Source organism: Anabrus simplex, chromosome 2 (genome assembly GCF_040414725.1).
Source record: "Anabrus simplex isolate iqAnaSimp1 chromosome 2, ASM4041472v1, whole genome shotgun sequence".
Lineage (NCBI taxonomy): Eukaryota > Metazoa > Arthropoda > Insecta > Orthoptera > Tettigoniidae > Anabrus > Anabrus simplex.
The window spans coordinates 989,751,512-989,771,586 of NC_090266.1; the positions used below are offsets into that span (position 1 = coordinate 989,751,512).

The 20,075-nt window shown below is 40.0% G+C and overlaps 1 protein-coding gene across 3 annotated transcripts in view; it reads right to left on the minus strand.

The window, feature by feature from the left end:
- The window catches only part of LOC136863234 (CD151 antigen), a 438,193-nt gene that overhangs the window by 81,901 nt on the left and 336,217 nt on the right, over positions 1-20,075 (minus strand). For all 3 annotated transcript variants that reach the window (XM_067139609.2, XM_067139612.2, XM_067139611.2), the window contains exon 3: positions 10,294-10,485. In XM_067139609.2, the coding sequence (XP_066995710.1) occupies positions 10,294-10,485 (192 nt within the window). The remainder of the gene's footprint in view (positions 1-10,293; positions 10,486-20,075) is intronic.

Below are 20,075 nucleotides of genomic sequence, written 5' to 3' on the forward strand. Positions count from 1 at the left end.
GGAGCAAATTCTACATCGAGAAGAAGAGAACGAGTAACCACGGAAACCAGATGACTTCAACGGAAGCTGCAATTGGTGAGCTTCAATTAGATAAAGCAAGCAATGGTAAATTCAGTAAATTATAATTTCCTCCACGCTTTAAGGAAACTTTTCCGATTCATCTCATTTTTTTTGTATAATAAATTAATTTGTATTTTATATTGCGTTAATTTTCTTTCTTAAGCGATACTTAATGGTTAATTATTTAAAATCCTACCCCTGTGATCTAAGTATAAGTCTCTATGCTAGTAAATATAAATTTTGGTTTACAGTTTTATTTAAAACTGTAACCATGGCGCCCAAACATTACATAGAGAAATGGGGAACCATGGAATGTTAATTGTTTCTATTTGCGTGGCAATTTGCGGGCAAGCCACAAATAGTTTATTTAATATTCATGTGTCCCAAGATAATAACTTTCATCTCCCCAAGTGTTTGGACGAGAGGGAACAGTTACAACATCGTGTCCACGACTTCATCCAGAATTCTGTATACAGTGTAGAATTCCGTAGCGAAGCAAGGCTATACCAGCCTTTAAAATTAAAAGAAACCTAAGTGTAAATCCAGTATCTCAGCTATGCCCATACCAAATGTCAGTTCAATCTGTCTGCCAGTTTTTGCACTGATCTTTCGCGGCGAAACGCCACTGCCAGGAAGACATATAAAACCGTAACAATCTTATTTATATTTCTTCTGGCGTCTGATCGTGTGGCCTCATTCGTGTTTGAAAGAAGTAAACAAAAATAAAACTATGATGTCAGTTTAATTTGAAGAGTGCGTTGCACTGAACTCGTAAGTGAATCAATGTTCATGATTTGTTTGACATGTGGTTAATTTACAACAGAAGTGGCATTAATTCCATGCTGCCATAACTTTTTGATATGACATAATACACAGCAATAACTTCATCATGCTACTATTAGCAAAAGGAAAAGGAAATAATGTTATGGCGTTGTAAGACGCCATAAATCATACTGCTGTAGTTAAGTGCTGGTCGGGTTTACTGCCGTATAAAGAGCTCTTTTACACTCTTGTTTGTGAACACAGGCAGCGGAATAGGGCGTGGTGTCGTGTATCTTACGTCGTGCCGTGGTCAGTAACCTGCACGGCTTGTAGCCAATTATACAACATTCCTCAATTGCAGAAACTTTTGCTAAGATTTCCCAATTAGTCTTTTACTCACTTCTGCCACCGAACTCAGAAATACTAAGGAAAGAGTGGAAAGACACACATTTAAAATCTCACGAGATCCTCCCAAAAGGGATGGTGTGATAACCTAGAGAATGGGGGCGAGGGCTAAGAGGGCAGTAGGAGCAGAAAGGGTGCCCTGAACGAGTGCTGTAAAACGATGAAAGTGCAATAATTAATTGCTGTTGTTGTTTTATTATATTTTTGTTACAATTGGCCTTGCGTCGCTCCGACACAGATAGGTCTTATGGTGACGATGGTATAGGAAAGGGCTAGGAGTGGGAAGGAAGAGGTCGTGGCCTTAATTAAGGTACAGCCCCAGCATTTGCCTGCTGTGAAAATAGGAAACCACGGAAAACCATCTTCAGGGTTGCCAACAGTGGGGTTCGAGCCCACTACCTCGCGAATGCAACTTCACAGCTGTGCGCCCCTAACCGCACGCCCGACTCTCCCGGTAATAATAATAATAACGGCACTGAAAAAGGAATGGCTTAAATGCCGTGAAAATTCTCTCCTGCCAATACATCAGGACCGCTCAGATCAACGCCTCGGGTTAAAATCAAGGAAACCATCACGGGTACTAGGTGAGAGGCTGATCCAAGAAGAATTTAATGTGAATCAAACATGGCGCAAGATGTGGTTCTCTTCAAACCCAGACAAACTAGGCTTAATCCTAGATCCGGTTAACCGTCGTCCTGGTTTCAACCTACCCAGAAAAATCTGGACGTCATTAAATCGAATAAGAACCCAACATGGTAGATGTCAATACTGGAAGCATAAGTGGAAGGTAACTGAAAACCCTTACTCTGACCGTGCCCCAGACTCTCCAACATATCGCTGTGGATTGCCCACTTCGGAAGTTAAATGGAACAATGCAGGACATCCATGAGGCCACTGATGAAGCTGTAAAATGGTTAAGCATGTTGGACATTCAACTCTTGACACTACTACATCATGTGATATAACTTTCATTCTGTATGTTTTAAGACTACTCAAATATGTATATATGTGTAAATATCAATCAGTCACTACTGATCTGCATTTAGGGCAGTCGCCCAGCTTGCAGGTTCCCTATCTGTTTTTTCCCTAGCCTTTCCTTAAATGATTTCAAAGAAATTGGAAATTTATTGAACATCTCCCTTTTTAAGTTATTCCACTCCCTAACTCCCCTTCCTATAAATGAATATTTGCCCTAGTTTGTCCTCTTGAATTCCAACTTTATCTTCATATTGTGATCTTTCCTACTTTTAAAGACACCACTCAAACTTATTCGTCTACTAATGTCATTCCACGCCATCTCTCCACTGACAGCTCGGAACATACCACTGAGTCGAGCAGCTCTGATTGTTGTTGTGATTGTTTAAATTAAGTCCGCTTGGCCATTAGCCACTATTCATCAGGCAGATGACTATAGAAATGAGACAGAAAACTCGATCACTCTAAGAATGTTGGTGGGAAAGTGAATCATACGGGAGGTGGTTGCTCTAACATCACAGAGCGTGAAGAAAAAACGTGATGGCCTCTACAATGTCTTAAGTTTCTAAAACTTATCAACTATAACATTACATTGACTGCGTTGCTCTGCCACTTTACTGCCGCAAGGTTACAAACAAGTAACCCGTCAACGACAGCTAGTTTTAACATAAAATATATCCCAAATGCTCAGAATGGTATTGATAATCTTAAATGTGTTAATTATGTCTTGTTAATAGTTACCTCTCAGTTGGGAGAGAGCTTGATCAATCGTAGTGAGATTGTGCTCTCATAATCAGTTTCTTTTTTTCTTTCATTTTCCCACCTAGCTATTTGATATTTAATAGGAAATTTGTCTCTACACAAAGTGGTTATACTGATTGTGTAACAGCTCCCATAAACATTGTTTGCTATACCTGGCAAGATTTCAAGGGAACACTGGGGCAGGAACTGGTAGATGAAATTTCTTGAAATTTTCAGTGTTAGTACGACATTAAACTACTATTGTGGTGCTGCTAATTAACACTGATATGTATACTGATACTAACTTGTATTAATTACCTGTCAAGAACAGGTCTAATAATTTTGCATACAGTAGCTTTGGAACGATATTGTACAACACAGGCTGTCATTTTCACAGATGGGTTGCTACTGGTTTTTGTTGAAGCACTTTTTATTTATTACTAGGTCACTAACATAGAGAGGGTGAACCATAACATTTTGTTTTACATGTGCTTTATTGCATTTATTAACTAAGGTGATATGCTTTCTCACGTACTTTGTTCATTTGGTGTGGATGGGGGTTTCCTGTTATTATCAACAGAAATTATTGTGGAAAATCACCTTTTATAACTAATTAGGATAGTTTCATATAAATTGCAAGGTTTGGTTGGAAGTATTATACAGAATTATTTTGCGAAATATGTTTTCTTCCTCGCTGTAGTTGCCTGCTCTGTAGCAGGTTCCAGGATCAATTACTTTGTGACAGTACATATTTCACACCCTCGCACTATATGTAGAAGTGAGAGATATTATTGTCAGTATTCGATTTATTATTATTATTATTATTATTATTATTATTATTATTATTATTATTATTATTATTATTGTTATTATTATTATTATTATTATCTGTATTTCAGTTGTATATTTTGTCATTAATATTTGTAAGCTGGGAGGTATCCATATGTGGTTTGAGTAATTTGTTTTGTACAACGGCTGGGAAAACATTGCTATATTGATCTTGGAAAATTTGGATGAGTCATGTGTATATCCCAGTGTTTGATGAGAACTTGTTGTTGTAGTCGGAAAGTTCTATGACTCATGTGAAACCCCTAGAGTCCGTTGACCTTGTGATTGCCTTGTGACACTGGAAGAAGTTCAGGGCGTGGTCTTGACTAGAGGATCTACTCATGATTGGCTGGCGGGATGAATCCAGACGGATCATATGAGAGGAAGAGGAAGGCTGAGATCTTTATATGCATCACGATACGGCGAATGAGAGACACACTGTACGGGAATGAACTTCCAAACATACTGGACTGGACTTCAAACGTTTGTGGGACGTAGTCTTATTATGTTTTTGGAACGTGACTGACCTACAATTGTGGAGTGCGTAGGCACTAAGTATTGTAGCACTTGTGGCGGCCTGGTATTACATGTTGGTGAAAGCTGGGAGGTGCTATATCTCAGACTTTCCATAATTTATGTTCAGAAACGACAAGCGTGTGTTGCTCAAGTGAATATATCTTTACAACAAGTGTTAAGAGTCAGTGAACACAGGATTATGAGGTACAGTATCTGTGTGAAATAATAAGTGCCGATTATGAGAATCGGCAAGTCGTGTTGATACAGAGACAGTGAAGATTACTTGTCTACATATATGTACATTGTTCAACGGTCTAACTACAAATGGTGGCTTAGTTCTCGCCTTCGTTTTCCCACTGTTTTATTGTTGTTGTTGTTGTTGTTGTAAATATGGAGTCTTCCAGCAATATTTTGTGTGTGTATTATATGGATATTTTGGTGTGTTGGTGAGGTGCTAATGCACGGATTTTATTCAGAATACAGTTAGTTATTTTAGAATCAGTGGAGTTATTGATGAACCTGGGTGCAGTTCCTACCTATTTAGTCGTTTTCAGAAGGTTAGGTAAGGCCTGAAGCAGATTTACTAGTACGTAGCTATTATGTACACGCCCTGGGAGATGAAGAATGATTATGCTCTATCTAAATTCGAGGAATCCATTCTGGTGAACTCTGGCCCCCATACTACGGACATTTCGATTAATTATTGTAATTAATTTTATTTTATTATTTTTAACAGCAAAGTTACGAATTGCACCCAAGCGTGGGGCTATGATTATAGTTAATTATTATTATTATTTATTGGTATTCAAAAAAGTTGCAACTTCATAGTTGAGTAGGTTAGATGCTCACCTTTTGTGCTCAAGATGGCAGGTCAAATACTTATGCAGTCAGATGACATTTAAGAGTGCTTAATTATGAGAGGCATTTGTTAGTACATTAGCTGACACATTAAAGAACCTTTTTCCAGGACAAAATTCCAACCCTGTTAATCCTTGGTGTTTGTTTATCTTGCCAATTCCCCTACATGATTTGCCAGGCTGTTTTACTTGAATATATCTCTCTAACACTTTAAATATCTGAAGAAATATTTGATGTAATGGCGTGTTCTTTCCCTAAATAGCTTGAAGCGGAAGGTTTATTACAGATATAAATAAGCTCTTTGGAACATCTTTAAGTAGTAAACCTTTTTAAAGAGCATAAATTTTCAACATTCAAATGTCCCTTTTCAGTTTTTATACTCTTTTCACCACAAGAAGTAAGTAATATGCATATTTTCATCATATTTATCAAATATCTATTTCCTCCTCGCAATTCTTAAACTGGACGTCATTGCTTGCTTACATTCATTATGAATAGTGCTTCATATAATATGTCTTCATCAAACTTCATAGTCTACACAACAACCTATACAGTCAAAAGAAGGTGCCAGAACCTTGTAGTTGATCATGATACAAAAAACATGATGCTTTATAGGCTTTTGAGCTTATGCCATTTCAAGGAAATGAGGTGAAATTCTTTACGTTTCGCAGAGAACTGTGTTCTGCGAAACGTGAAGACGACAGTCGAGATTTCCTTCTGATGACGCAGAGCACAGTTCTCTGCGAAACGTAAAGAATTTCACCTATTTTCTTGACACGGCATAAGCCCAAAAGCCTATATAGCACCATGTCTATAAGTACGGGCCGTGAAAGCATCAATGGCAACATGATACAATAATATCCTCTGACTTGTAAAACTGATAGTGCCGGGCTGAGTGGCTCAGACGGTTGACGCACTGGCCTTCTCACCCCACCTTGGCAGGTTCGATCCTGGCTCAGTTCGGCAGTATTTGAAGGTGCTCAGGTGCATCGTGTCGGTAGATTTATTGGCACGTAAAAGAACTCCTGCGGGACTAAATTCTGGCACCTCGGCGTCTCCGAAAACCGTTAAAGTAGTTAGTGGGACGTGAAGCAAACCGCACTGCTGTTTATAGCCGCTCCTTCATAATCTCTGTGTCAAGGTCATGGAATTCGCTACCTGTGAACATTAGAGACAATCCCTCTCATCGCAAGATTAAAGTGGCTTGCCGCGAACATTTGCTGAGCAGATCCCGCTGACTTGCTGGATAATTGTTGAGTGAATGAAGGAATGAATGAGGTGAATGAATGGCTTACTGTAGTTACGTCATTTAAGTGTACTTTATTTTGTGTATTTTAAAGTTAAGGATATGAGAGTGTGATGCAGGGATTAGTATTTTAGTTTATGGTATGTAAAGTCATCACTCATCACTCTCAAAAGAGGAATGGACTCAGTTCCTTGGAGGATGTCAGGATATGCAAGATGAATAACCATGGAAGCTCAAAATGAAACTTATTAGCATTGGTGAATAAATGTTGACAAACAAAGACTGGGAAGGAAATATGAAAATAAAATATGGCACAAATAAGAACAAATTCTGATTCGCCTGAGACACAGTTCTTTTTGTATCATTGCTTGTAAACTTGTATCCTTCTGCCATTCGAAGGAAGGACATCCGACCGTAAAAAACATGCCATATTCTTTCATCGAACCTCATTTCCGTCCCCGTATCAGGAAACGGGGCTGCGGGGTAGACATGCAATTCTCCTCCTCCTCCTTCTTCTTCTCCTCCTGCTCCTTCTCCTCATTATTATTATTATTATTATTATTATTATTATTATTATTATTATTATTATTATTATTATTGTTATTATTATTTACCGCTGCTGCTCCTGTTACTGTATCACGTTTGGTGGAGCGCGGTTTTAGTGTAGTCAGGTTCTTTCGAAACAAGGAAACTAACTCTGGATAACTCAGCTTGGAGATTTAAGTCTCATGCTAAGTGATACTAAATCCAGGCATAGAAAAGTTGGTACCACTGCATCAAGCCTGTCCATTACACTAAGGACTTTCTGAACAGTGAATTCAAAAAGTGCTGCAGAGTAGCATTAGGATAATTTTTTAAAAACGTGAAGTCGCTACTAAAGTTAGGTTTCATTTGGATTTAAAATAAATATAAATCGTAAATGATTTTTTCAAACTTGTATTACCGTTCCCTGAGGGCTGTGTGAATCGCTTTCTTAAATGTAGGTAGGTCAGATAAGGAAAGCGGTGGGGGATGGGGTGGCCCGAAGGAGCGGTGGCCCGAAGTCCAGGAACCATTGCTTTAGTAAATAGCCATTACCTCTGTAATGTCACAGGTTTCGGTTGACGCGATGCCAGAATAAGAAAGAATGACGATTGAAAAGAAAGTGGCATGATATTAGTAAGGTACAGCACCTGCTTTTACCTGGTGTAAAAATGGGAAATAACAGAAAAACATTTTGTGGGCTATCGACGGTGTCTCGAAAACATCTTTTTAGGGGATATCAGATATAATTCGTAAATGAATCTGTCTCAATATTTCTCATTCTTATGGAGTCTAGTTAGTATGGCATTTTCTGGAGAAGAATTATGACATGCATTTTTTAGCCAGCAGAAAAAACTGCAGTATGGAGAAGAAGATACAGGTATGGCGTTATGAAACTGGATATTGTTGAAGTTATTAAGATGAAGAGGTTAAAGTGGGCTGGGCGTGTACTACATGCCAATGATAATAGGATGAAGAAGATATTTAATATTCTGCCAGAAGGATCAAAAAATAATGGTAAATCGAAGCTGAGGCGGGAGAAATATATGCGTCAGGACGTCAGGATCCTGGGAATTAAGAACTCGAGGAGCACGGCTCTGGACAGGAAAGACTGGCAGAAAGGCCAAGTCCCACAAAGGGCTGTCACGTCAGTGATGATTACTGACAGCAATACTTGATTATTTAGTTAGGCCTGTGTGTGTAATTTTTACTTAGTAACGACATTTTCATATGGATTTAATTGTGTGTGTGGTTTTTATTGAGTAACGACATTTTTATTTACATTTAATTATGTATGTGCTTTTTTGTTCTTAGTAACGACATCTTCATTTGCACAGTCAGGGAGTTCTATTGGGGAACGGTCACGCCGGTACGCTGTCTTTTCAACCCTAATAGTGCCATGTGATCAACTGCGTACGCTACTAGTGTTTACTTGAAACAATATATAGGGGTATATAATTCCCTTCTAAGTAAATTACCCCCTCCCCTTAAAAATGTAAACTTAAAATGCTTTTGTTTGAATTCTGTTGTTATAAGAAGAATGATGAGCAATGGAAGATTATTCCCGGGTTTCAGATGGACTTGCCAGAATGAAACATGAAAAATAGACTGCATGTGCGGAGTTGCCACCGCTACGTTGTTTTATTGCTCCAGGTCTGGCAGTCATCCTATTATTTCTAACTTACAAAGGGCACTAGGAAAATTTTGCAATGTGAGTGAACGCTTTAGACTTTTTCAAAATAATTTCCACCACACTCAATACACTTCTCCATACGTCGAAACCAGTCACTGAACCAACTCTGCCACTTTCCTTCGGTTACATTTTCACACTCTTGATCCCATGCTGCCAGAAGCTCCTCGTCGGATGCAAAACGCCACCCTTTCAGCTTCAGCTTCACTTCTGGGAAGAGTGCGAAGTCACATGGGGCAAGATCAGGACTGTATGGAGGGTGATCAAGCACAGTCAACCCTGATCTGGCAAGAAAATCCATTGTTACATTAGCACGATGTGCTAGAGCATTGGTGTGATGCAAGAGCCAAGTGTTGAGCTGTGACCTCGGACGGAGCTGCTTAAGAGCCTGGATGACCTAAGGCAGACAAGTCTCACTGTACCACTTCGCAGTAACTGTCCGTGTTTCTAGCACAACCCGAGTCAGGATGCCTCGTTTAGTGAAGAATACTGGAATCATCCTTTTCTTCACTGACCTTGACTTTCGCACAGTGACAGGAGTACCCTCGTCTTCAAACAGCCACACCTTGTTCTCGGATTTTGTTGGGACATCGTAATAATAAAGCCAAGTTTCGTCACCTGTGACGATGCTATTAACGTTACGCGAAGTCCCATTTTCAAACTGTTTTAGCATTTTTCGGTACCATTTCACTCGATGTGCCCTTTGTTCCTCTGAAAGTGAATGGGGCACCCAAAGGGAACAAAACTTTCTAACATGGTGATGGTCGTGTAGAACTGAATGATTAGCTGGTGCAGGGATTGGATGGTCTCTTCTACCTGCCGATGTGTCAACCGCCTCTCTTGTTGCAACATTTTCCTCACAGCTTCAATGTTTTCCTCAGTCACTGATTCAGACGGTCGCCCAGAACGAGGATCGTCTTCAACCCCAAAATTTCCCCTCTGGAACTCTTTGTACCAGCGGAAAATTGTTGTCCGATGTGGACAGTCTTTCCCCAGCACAGGAGTAATTTCCTCCAGGCACTGGTCAACAGTTAATCCACGAGCAAAATTGTAGCGTATAATTGCGCGATATTCACCTTTAGACCACACTGACATCTTAACTTGCTTTCAGTCCCACTGCTTGGTAACAACTGGTGTGAAGGTAGCGCCTTGCTGTCTTCTAGACCGGTTTTCACCCCTATTTTCATCCCTCACCATAACAAGGATGTCCAGCCAACCGTTTTTGCGTATTGCAAAACTTTCCTTGTGCCCTTTGTATGTGTATTATTGTTGAAGTTTTTATGAAAATATGCACAGTAAAATACAATGATTTCAGTCATATATGTGTTACAATCTCCTCATTTTATAATGAAAGAATCCCCCCTGGACAATTTTAGCGGGGGGGGGACCTTTGGGATAAAATCATCGGTGGGGGGAAAATCCTCCCATCCCGCCCGCGATTTCGCACCCTGCTACTACGTATACTGTATATGCTATATAAACAAGTAGTGTACGAACAGACACGTCCTTACTTTCGGTAACAGACAAGATATGTGCTCAATTGTCAATCCATGAGGGAAGACACGCGCGAAGATAGCAGAACGTAAGGCCTAGATTTTTCCAGTTATACAGCACACAGACGATTTAACACTGGCATGTTTATTTGAGAAGTCGGTGGTTTACGAAAAATGAAAGAAGGATGAACACTCACCATGAGAATGAGGCAGCGGTGCTCTCGCCACACCCCACAGCAGCCCAAGACGGACACCCCGAGTGCGAGACACCCTGCTAGAACCAGTATGATGGCTGCCGCCGGAAAGGAAGCGGACGTCAGTAGAACTGTATATTGGTGTTTGGACACCAGCGTCCATATCCCGACCGCCAGCACCACCACTCCCGCCAACTGCAACACAAGAAACATGATCTCTGTTCACTTCTGGAGAGCCCCTGGAATATAGCAATCAGCCAGAAATTATTATAATTTTGTATAGATCTTTCTGGGAAGTCAGCTCCCAGACGAAACTATCTTTACATCGGTCTGTTTTCAGACCAACTTTGCTTTACGGGAGCGAAAATTGGGTGGACTCGGGATATCTTATTCATAAGTTAGAAGTAACAGACATGAAAGTAGCAGGAATGATTGCTGGTACAAACAGGCGGGAACAATGGCAGGAGGGTACGCGGAATTAGGAGATAAAGGCTAATTTAGGAATGAACTCGATGGATGAAGCTGTACGCATAAACCGGCTTCGGTGGTGGGGTAATGTGAGGCGAATGGAGGAGGATAGGTCACCTAGGAGAATAATGGACTCTGCTATGGAGGGTAAGAGAAGTAGTGGTAGACCAAGACGACGATGGTTAGACTCGGTTTCTAACGATTTAAAGATAAGAGGTATAGAACTAAATGAGGCCACAACACTATTTGCTAATCGAGGATTGGGGAGACGTTTAGTAAATTCACAGAGGCTTGCAGACTGAACGCTGAAAGGCATAACAGTCTATAATGATAATGTATGTATGTATGTATGTATGTATGTATGTATGTATGTATGTATGTATGTATGTATGTATGTTGTATATATCTTCAATTTACATGACGCTACAAAGTTAACAGCAGAGTTGCTATATTCTCCGACAGTCGAAACAGACAATCAAGTGGCCCATTTACAATAGATTTTTTCTCTAATAGTTCAGCCGAGATTGTTTCTTTGCTCATTTCTAGGGACATAAGTGATGAATCGGGATATTGCGGGTCTCATTTTTCCAGGTGACATCCTCCTACTCACAACGACTCCTGTTAGTATGCATGGTAGTATTAATGAGGTGGTAAATTACTGCAAAGATTAGAATTTAAATATGAATGCACAGAAAACAAAGGTAAATGTAAGTAAAAAAAAAACAAGCGTAATAATTATCAAAGAATGAATGATGCTGGATGGGTGAGGCAAAATTAGAAGTCGTTAAGAAAATAGAAAATCTCGTTTCGGTGTGAGCCTGAAAAGAGCTGCACCACCTCGGGACGAGGATACGGGCTTAGTTCACTCTGTTTACTTTCACTAAATACGTCAGTTTTTACATACATAACATAATAATATATTTAAGTTAAAACAATGAAAAACTATCTTCCCTAGGGTTAAGTTCTGTTTTTGTAAAGTTTGGATGTGCCTATGAACTTTGGACGGCTAGTTTGTAAAACCCTTTTGGTTTCATGATTTTCCTGCACTGTAAAACATTATTGTTAGCAGTTCGGTGAGTAATTCTTTCTATGTAATTTGAATTTGTTTATTGTAAAAAATTTCGGAACCAATTTGTACCTGTTACTGGAACAAGTTCATTCAGCCCTTAACACTGAAACAGGGCTTATTTTATGCCAAAATTAATTATTAGGAGTTTACCTAAATGGAAACCGTTTCTTCGCTTATTACGGTACTTCTTTTTATTAGTTAAGAATTATGGGATTGTTAAGTAATGCCCTGTTCTGCGGCCCCTCTTGCAAATTTTCGAGTTTTAAGAACTAGCTATTCACATGTAATATTCCATTGATTCCTTCGTCACAACCTTTTCTGTTTTAACTGGTGGGACGTAACACCAACCTTGTCTGCATGGGGACTGGTTTCCCTAATAATCTCTATGTTGGGCTAAATTAATACTGCTAACGAATCAATGTAGTACTGTTATTTTAGGGGAGAGTATTTCAGACTAGGTCAGGTTCTTTAATTATTTTTCAAAGCTTTAAATGTGTATCTGATATTCTTTCACAATTACCAATGTTATCGTCATTACTCTGCCAACCTTGGCATAATTTTCTAAGAACATTCTTACCGGTTTTCAAGTTTGTATTGTATCCTCTGGAAGGATTTTGTGCGTATTTAATGAATGTTGAATATATACATAGGCCGGGCTCTTTTTCAGGGGGAACGCGGGGGGTACGCCTACCCCTTAAACATATGAAGACTGTTTAAGAAAAAATATTGGTACATTTCTATCTAGTCCGGAAAATATAACTTCCGACTTGAAAGTTCATCGATCAGCTGGCGTCAACGCGCTGTTCATTAACAGCTGGAGAAGATTTCGAGTAATCTTCGATTTAAATCGATCTATCGAATCAGTTTGTCTTCGACGGCAACTCTGCACTGAGCAGCAGAATCGAAACATTATGCCACATTACTATCTGCTCGACTAAAGCTTTGTAATTGCTGCCTTATTGGGAGAAATTTTATTCGTTTATGCAAAAATAAGTAATTTAGTGCCGTATGTTGGCTGTACAGTTAATGTAGGTACTTACGATCGCTGGCTTTTGTCCGATGTGATACCGGTGCCTTTCAGTTTTCTTTAGTATGTGATTTGTTGCGTAATTTGCATTGAAAAGCTGCGTGCTTTCGTGATTAGATTTTGAATTTCTTAACGGCGTGTGTAACTTTAAAGAAGGCAAAGAAAGTATTAGACGGTGTTCGTAATCTGAACACCTGAACAGAAACGATTTGATGGTACATATTCTAACAATCGTGAAAAAGGAAGTTTCGTTCTTATAAGCGCGTAAGCTAGCGTTTGGTGGCGAGTTAGGTTGTTATTTTGTGTGTGTGTGTGGTTATTGAAGGATGAAGAAAATAACGAACAATTTTACATCCAACCAGGCATCGAAAAAGTTCAAAGTTGATTCGAACGTAAATAATGACGGGGAAACTCCAACAGTGTCGTGTAGTGATACAAAAGAAGATCACAACAAAGAGCTTTCAGCCGCATGTAACAGTGGGAATGCTGGGATCTGGAGAAAAGTCAGAAATTTTGCAGCAAGTACGAATGGTTCGTGGTAAAAATTTTGAAACTTGGCTGTAAAATTTGTAAAGAAGTTGGTGACTTGCGAACTGAAAGCACTTCACGAAGGATGAATATTTCACATGAATGGGTTTCAGTTTCCATTTGTGCAACTGATGGAACTGAAAATAAATGTCAGCAAATGCAATCTCTCCGTAAGAAAATATATAAACATCATCAGGCTCATCAGGCTGCAGTTAAAATACCAAAAACAGCAAAACTGAAAACTTTGGAAACTGCATGCACTAAGGCTTCCGAAAAATAAAATCAAATACCTGCCAATGTATTTCGAGCAGCTTATAAAGTAGTTAAGAAAAATCGAGTCCTCCATTATTTTGAACCTGAAATTGACGTGCAGGAGTTGAATGGCGTTAATATGGGCCGCATTCTTCATTCAACTAACGCATGCATAAATATTGTTTCTCATATCGCAACAGAAATGAGAAATAAGGTAGCAAACATGATAGTGCATGGGAATAGTAAAATTGTCTTCCTTATAGATGAATGTACCACAGTCAGTCAGCTGTCATCACTGATAGTGTACCTGAGGACAAGACTTCCAGATATGGATCAGCCATTTATCGAAATGAGAGCTGCCACTGCTGAAGGTATAATTAGTGCCTAGATAACTTATTTGGGAGCACTGGGGTTCAATGACGAGTTTCTGAAACAGAATCTTGTTGCAACTGTTTCCCAATGTTTTGTTCTAGCACTGTGGCCAGTCACAGGCTAGAGCTTTACGTAGGTGATGTTGTGAGACAGGATTTCCCCCTCACATGTAAACCACTTCAAATCATTCCTTAATAAACGGTATGCAGTTTACCACCAGTCACCTAAAATGCCGGGGAACTGAAAACTCATGCAGAAGAACTTGAAACCGTACTCCTAAAACTGGAAGGATTCTAGATACAAGATGGGTTGTTTCTAGCTTTAGAGCAGTCTCAGCTGTGTGGATAATTTTAAAGTTTCAATGGTACATTTCAAAAGTGCCAAAGATGATCCCAAAAGATACAAAACTAGGCAAGCCATGTATGGAGGACTCCTTAAACACATAACCAGTGTCAGTTTTATATTAGGCCTTGCATTGATGTGTGATGCTCTTCAGGAGTTCGCAGAACTTAGTGTTGACTTGCAAACTTGTGACATTATTATTTATTCATCCCGTGAGAAGATATGCCAGCAAAGTAAGGTGTTTTATGAAAGAAAGACAAAACACGGCCCATACTACACTTACGCCTTGGAAGCAGAAGCACCGTTAATGTTTAAAGGCGTGAATCTCGAAAACGGAGCAAGAAATAAAGGGAATCATATTGATGCTGTGAAGTTCTGTGAGTGCCTGGGCAAGCGTATGGAGAACCGCCTTTTAACATTAGAAGACATCTAAATCCCAGAATTGGACACTACCACTTGACCGGAAAATCCTGATGTAACTTATGGAGAAGCAGAAATAAGAAACTTATGTAACCGTTCTAAGCTCCATGAAATAATCTTAAGAGGTTTCCGTGAATATCTTGCTGAGAGGAAATGCCCAATGTCTCCCCTTCCCCTTCATAACACTATGAACAGCATCCCAATTTCGACATGTGAATGTGAAAGAGGCTTCTCACAAATGAACTTGATCATGAATAACAAGAACATCGTTGCATCTGAATACAGTAGCAAATCTTATGTTCATCAAGTTGGTTGGCCCTCCACTAAGAATGTCCAAACCTGTGGATTACGTAAATTCAAGGTTCCTGAAAGGAAGGCATCTGGCGACCGACACGAAAAGCAAAGAGGGGAAGCGTGAAGATTGGAGTGATCGGCCTCTTTTACCAGTGTAGAATTTACTGCAAGCAGATCAGCGAAACGAGACACTATCATAGTGCTTATATTTGTGTGTTCACTTAATATTAAAATGTAAAATTATTAGAAATACTGAGTGCAATTACCACATTGACACGTTCACCACAAATAAAATAGCGTAATCAATATTTCTATAAACATGTTAGCCCGAAAAGCGATAACCAGATTGTGCATGATTGCCAAAAATTGTAAGATCATGATGTTTTGTCGACTACAACTGAAAGTACCCCTTAAAAATTGTTTAGAAAAAAACCACTGCACATAGGCATCAGAAATCATGCAAGGTATTATGTTTCTACCCTCTGTGCACCCACTTTCCTCGGCTTTTAAACTCTAGGCACCTTGGCCCAGTCCTATTCGTTTCTGCTTACGATTATTTTAGTTCCACTGAGCATATTCTTTGTATTTGGACTAGGTAATGCCTCCGCTCTTTCTTGTGCCTTTTGATATTGACGATAAGCACCGAGCTCGATTTTACTCTGCTCACTGACTCATGCCTACGTTGGACTTGATTGCATTGTTTACCGCTGGCAGCTTATGGGCCTTAACTTTTTTTTTTTTTTTTTTTTTTTTGCTAGGGGCTTTACGTCGCACCGACACAGATAGGTCTTATGGCGACGATGGGATAGGAAAGGCCTAGGAGTTGGAAGGAAGCGGCCGTGGCCTTAATTAAGGTACAGCCCCAGCATTTGCCTGGTGTGAAAATGGGAAACCACGGAAAACCATTTTCAGGGCTGCCGATAGTGGGATTCGAACCTACTATCTCCCGGATGCAAGCTCACAGCCGCGCGCCTCTACACGCACGGCCAACTCGCCCGGTGGCCTTAACTTTAGGCCTAGGTCTTTGTATCCTTGCTCCGTACTCACCAGCTATATCGTGTATCTCGGCCCGATCGGCATAGGACCGGTACATCTACTGCAGCGTGTGGGACTGCGGCACTGAGTAATGCTATGTCCTTAGCGTAAATAATTCCCAGAAACAACTACTTGTGAAATATGGGGCTCAACGTGACAACGAATGCCAAGTATTACGACATGAAACGGTAAGGCTTGGGTTCAAAATAAGATCTGACAAACTGGTATTGATATTCGTGCTTCGGGGTTGTTGGAACCTTTTTTTTTTTGTGAAACGTTTCACGGAAGCTCCGAATGTAATCCTTGATTTCTTGTTCCGATAATGAGGTGTCTACATTTTGAATAATCCCTTGACGGTGTATCAACAAGTCCGGTGTATATGCCTGTAAGTTCTCAGTTTTGAATATTGAGGAAGAAACAAAGATATTAGCAGCAGCTACTGTTCTAGTTTGAGTTATCAGTCTGTTACGTCCTAAAGGAGTAGTATCTATAATGCCTTACTATGTGAAAGCCTCAAATGCTATATCTATAATGCCATGTTTGTAGGCTGGATTACAGGCATACAAAATTTTCCCTATTGCCACTGGATGAAATTTATCCCCATTCTTATCTAGACTTCCAAGGGAAACATTATGGGGGCCCATATCTGAACGGCTATAGCGGTTGTTCTTATTGCGTTCTTGATTAGCACAAAGACTGATTTTAGCATTCTGTATATCCCGATGCGTATGGGGAAGTTCTGAGAAGAATAGCTATGCATTGTCTTGAATCCTAGTGTTACTAAAATAATTTCGTGTGGCTATTGCTAGCCTGGTACAATGCAGACCCTCCCACGAGGGTGGGCAGCATCTGCTGTTTGGTTGTAGAGAAAGAGTTGTGTGTGAGTTGTAGGGATGTCGGGGACAGTACAAATACCCAGTCCCCTAATCAGGCGAATTAACCATTTAAGATTACAAAACCTCGACCCTGCGAATTTCAGGTTTCTCAAGCACAAAGTGTATAACCTTTCGCTTTCCAGAAATACTGATCGGTGCACGGGTTTTGCTGCAAGTTACAACTTCTGACCTTAGAGGCCTGAAGTATGGCAGATGATCGATGGGCGATCTGTTCTATCAAGTCTTCATATTCGAAACACTTCAAGTCATTTTTTCCAGTTTAGTACCGTCCTTTATTAGCATACAGTAGTCCAATACGAATGTATATCAAGCTATTAACAAAGGTATAAACAAGAGTGTAAAACAAATAGCGGCAAATCTTTCCCTTTACCAGTGTTTTAAACAGATAACAAGGGATTTGGCAAATATCTTCTTAGGTGACTACGTCACTGATTTCCAAGTTTACGAATATGTCAAAGTCGTCTCTTTAATACAAACCGAAAACACAACCCAATAAGCTAAAAGATAAGGCTGGCACAAAAGGAAAGCTTTTTCTTAGGTGCAACAATTGGAGGAGCCTTGTATCACAGTACATATATTTTCAAAAACGCTTGTTTAAAACGCAGTGCCGTTTCTTAGGCAAATTCCAAATAAAACATTCGATTTTCTCATTTTTCCTTGTACAACATTGTTGCAACCGCTTTCAGGCTTTCTTTGGCTAACATGAAATGTATGAACTTTGAAGTGAAGCGAGTTCTCCTGAAGAAGGGAACGCTGAGTGGCACAGTTATTGGCTTTTCAAAATGATAGCTGCGGTTCGAATTCCCACCCCCCTCCACTCACTCCACCAATACATGTGGGATTTTTTGACATAAAAATTCACGTCCTTGTGATTCGGATTCCACGCAAAACTGGAGGTCCCATGACTGTGATTAAGGTATCAAGAGTCACCTAAAGCAGGGTGCTTGCTCTTGATAATCAGTCCATTTATCAGTGGTTGCCGCACATACATTCTCCTTCATAGCGCTGCACAGAAATCACTAATCGCTTAGTTCAGAGTTGCGCAGCTGGGCGCGCGCTGAGATAAGCCCAATGCAGCCGGGCTCGTTTATCTGAAATGCGGGCAGCTTATGTGTCAAGCGTACGTCGCAGTCAAGCGAGAGAGCGAACACATACGGCACGGCACAGGAGCAGTGACGTTTGCCTGTGACTGCAGAGCTTTTCTCAAACCATTTTCAACGAAATTTTGAAGTACAGTATAAAGAAAGGATGGATTTTTCAAACACTCGTGCTTGATCCCTACTGCGCTCGATATTCACAGACATGGTTTTATTTTCCAATAGTTATGCATTCAAAGGAAAGTCCGTCTCCTTGGCTGAATGGTCAGGGTAGTGGCCTTTGGGGTTCTGAGGGCCCTTGTTCTATTCCCCGTCGGGTCGGGAATTTTAACATTGTCTAGTTAATTCCTCTAGTTGGGTGTTTGTGTTCATCTTAACACACATCTTCATTTACATAGAACACGGCACACTACAAACCACCACAAAGAGATGCGACAGTGAATATCATTCCTCCACATGAGATTAGCGTCAGGAAAGTCACCCAGCCGTAAAAATGGGCTAAAACCCATACATATTGCCGACCTGATATCATTGGAAAAGGGCAGGGAAAAACACGTTCAAAGAAAACCGACGTGTTTTGTGTTACAATGTACAGTCACTCAGAAAAAATGAACGCATAGTATTGAATGTTTCAGGTAATTCAGACTTAATTTTAATTAATTCACCACCTCTCGTGTAGTCGTCATCAATTTTAATTTTTTTAGCGACAGTTCAAAGATACGGTGTTGAAGCGTGAAGGCTACGATTTACATTTCCTTGGATGGGATTGGCAGAATTTCCAGTAAGAAAAGTAAAATTCCTGTTATTCATTCAGTGAGAAGTAATACATAATTCAACAAGTTTTACGTATGATTTTGCACAGTGACTTTCCCTGTTCACTGAGTTTCTGAAAATAGTATTTAAAACTTACCTTCAACCATTTCTATTCGACCACCCCCTTAAACAGTCTCATGCGAATTAGGCCGTTTCGTTTTTTAGTGGCGTTCTATAAATTATACCTTTTCGATATGCCAGACTCGCAAACGCCATCTAATGTTCTCCTTTACTCTTTTGGATAAGTTTATTTCATTTGACTGTTTACTTACGCATTTATGGCGCATCATATTGGATGAACTTTTCGCTCGATAATTCAAAATAAATTTCCTTATCTTGCATTGAACATAGCCTATGTTTCCCCCGATTTTCGTCAGCACTGACGTAAATTCCTTTCCGCTTGTTTCACTTACTGTCTTTTTTTACCTTCCCTTTGCGTTCATTCACATTTTGTTCTATCCTGTCCAACACTGCCTTCCACTCCATATCTCACATTACGTCGTACACAACAACTGCTGTGTGTGCAGCAGTACTGGAAACCATGGGTCTCGTTCTGCGCATACCAAGTATAATGCTGGTCTGCCTACTGACTAGGGGCTTCGCTGCATCATTCATGTGCAGAGTGTGGGAAGGTCACTGCACAGAATACACGGTACGGGCCGAATCGTGCAATTATCAGTCATGTGAGATATTGAGATGTAATATTAGAATCATGGGTTCGGTTACCAAGAGAAACGAAATAAATAAATAAATAAATAAATAAATAAATAAATAAATAAATAAATAAATAAATAAATAAATAAATCATCTATGATCTGCATTTAGGGCTGTCCCTTATGTGGCAGATTTCCCATCAATTGGTTACCTAGCCTTTCTTTAAATGCCTTCTAAGTACTTGGAAACTTGTCGAACATTTTCCTTGATAAATTACATCCAATCCCTAACTCCTTTTTTTTTTTTTTTTTTTTTGCTAGGGGCGTTACGTCGCACCGACACAGATAGGTCTTATGGCGACTATGGGATAGGAAAGGCCTAGGAGTTGGAAGGAAGCGGCCGTGGCCTTAATTAAGGTACAGCCCCAGCATTTGCCTGGTGTGAAAATGGGAAACCACGGAAAACCATCTTCAGGGCTGCCGATAGTGGGATTCGAACCTACTATCTCCCGGATGCAA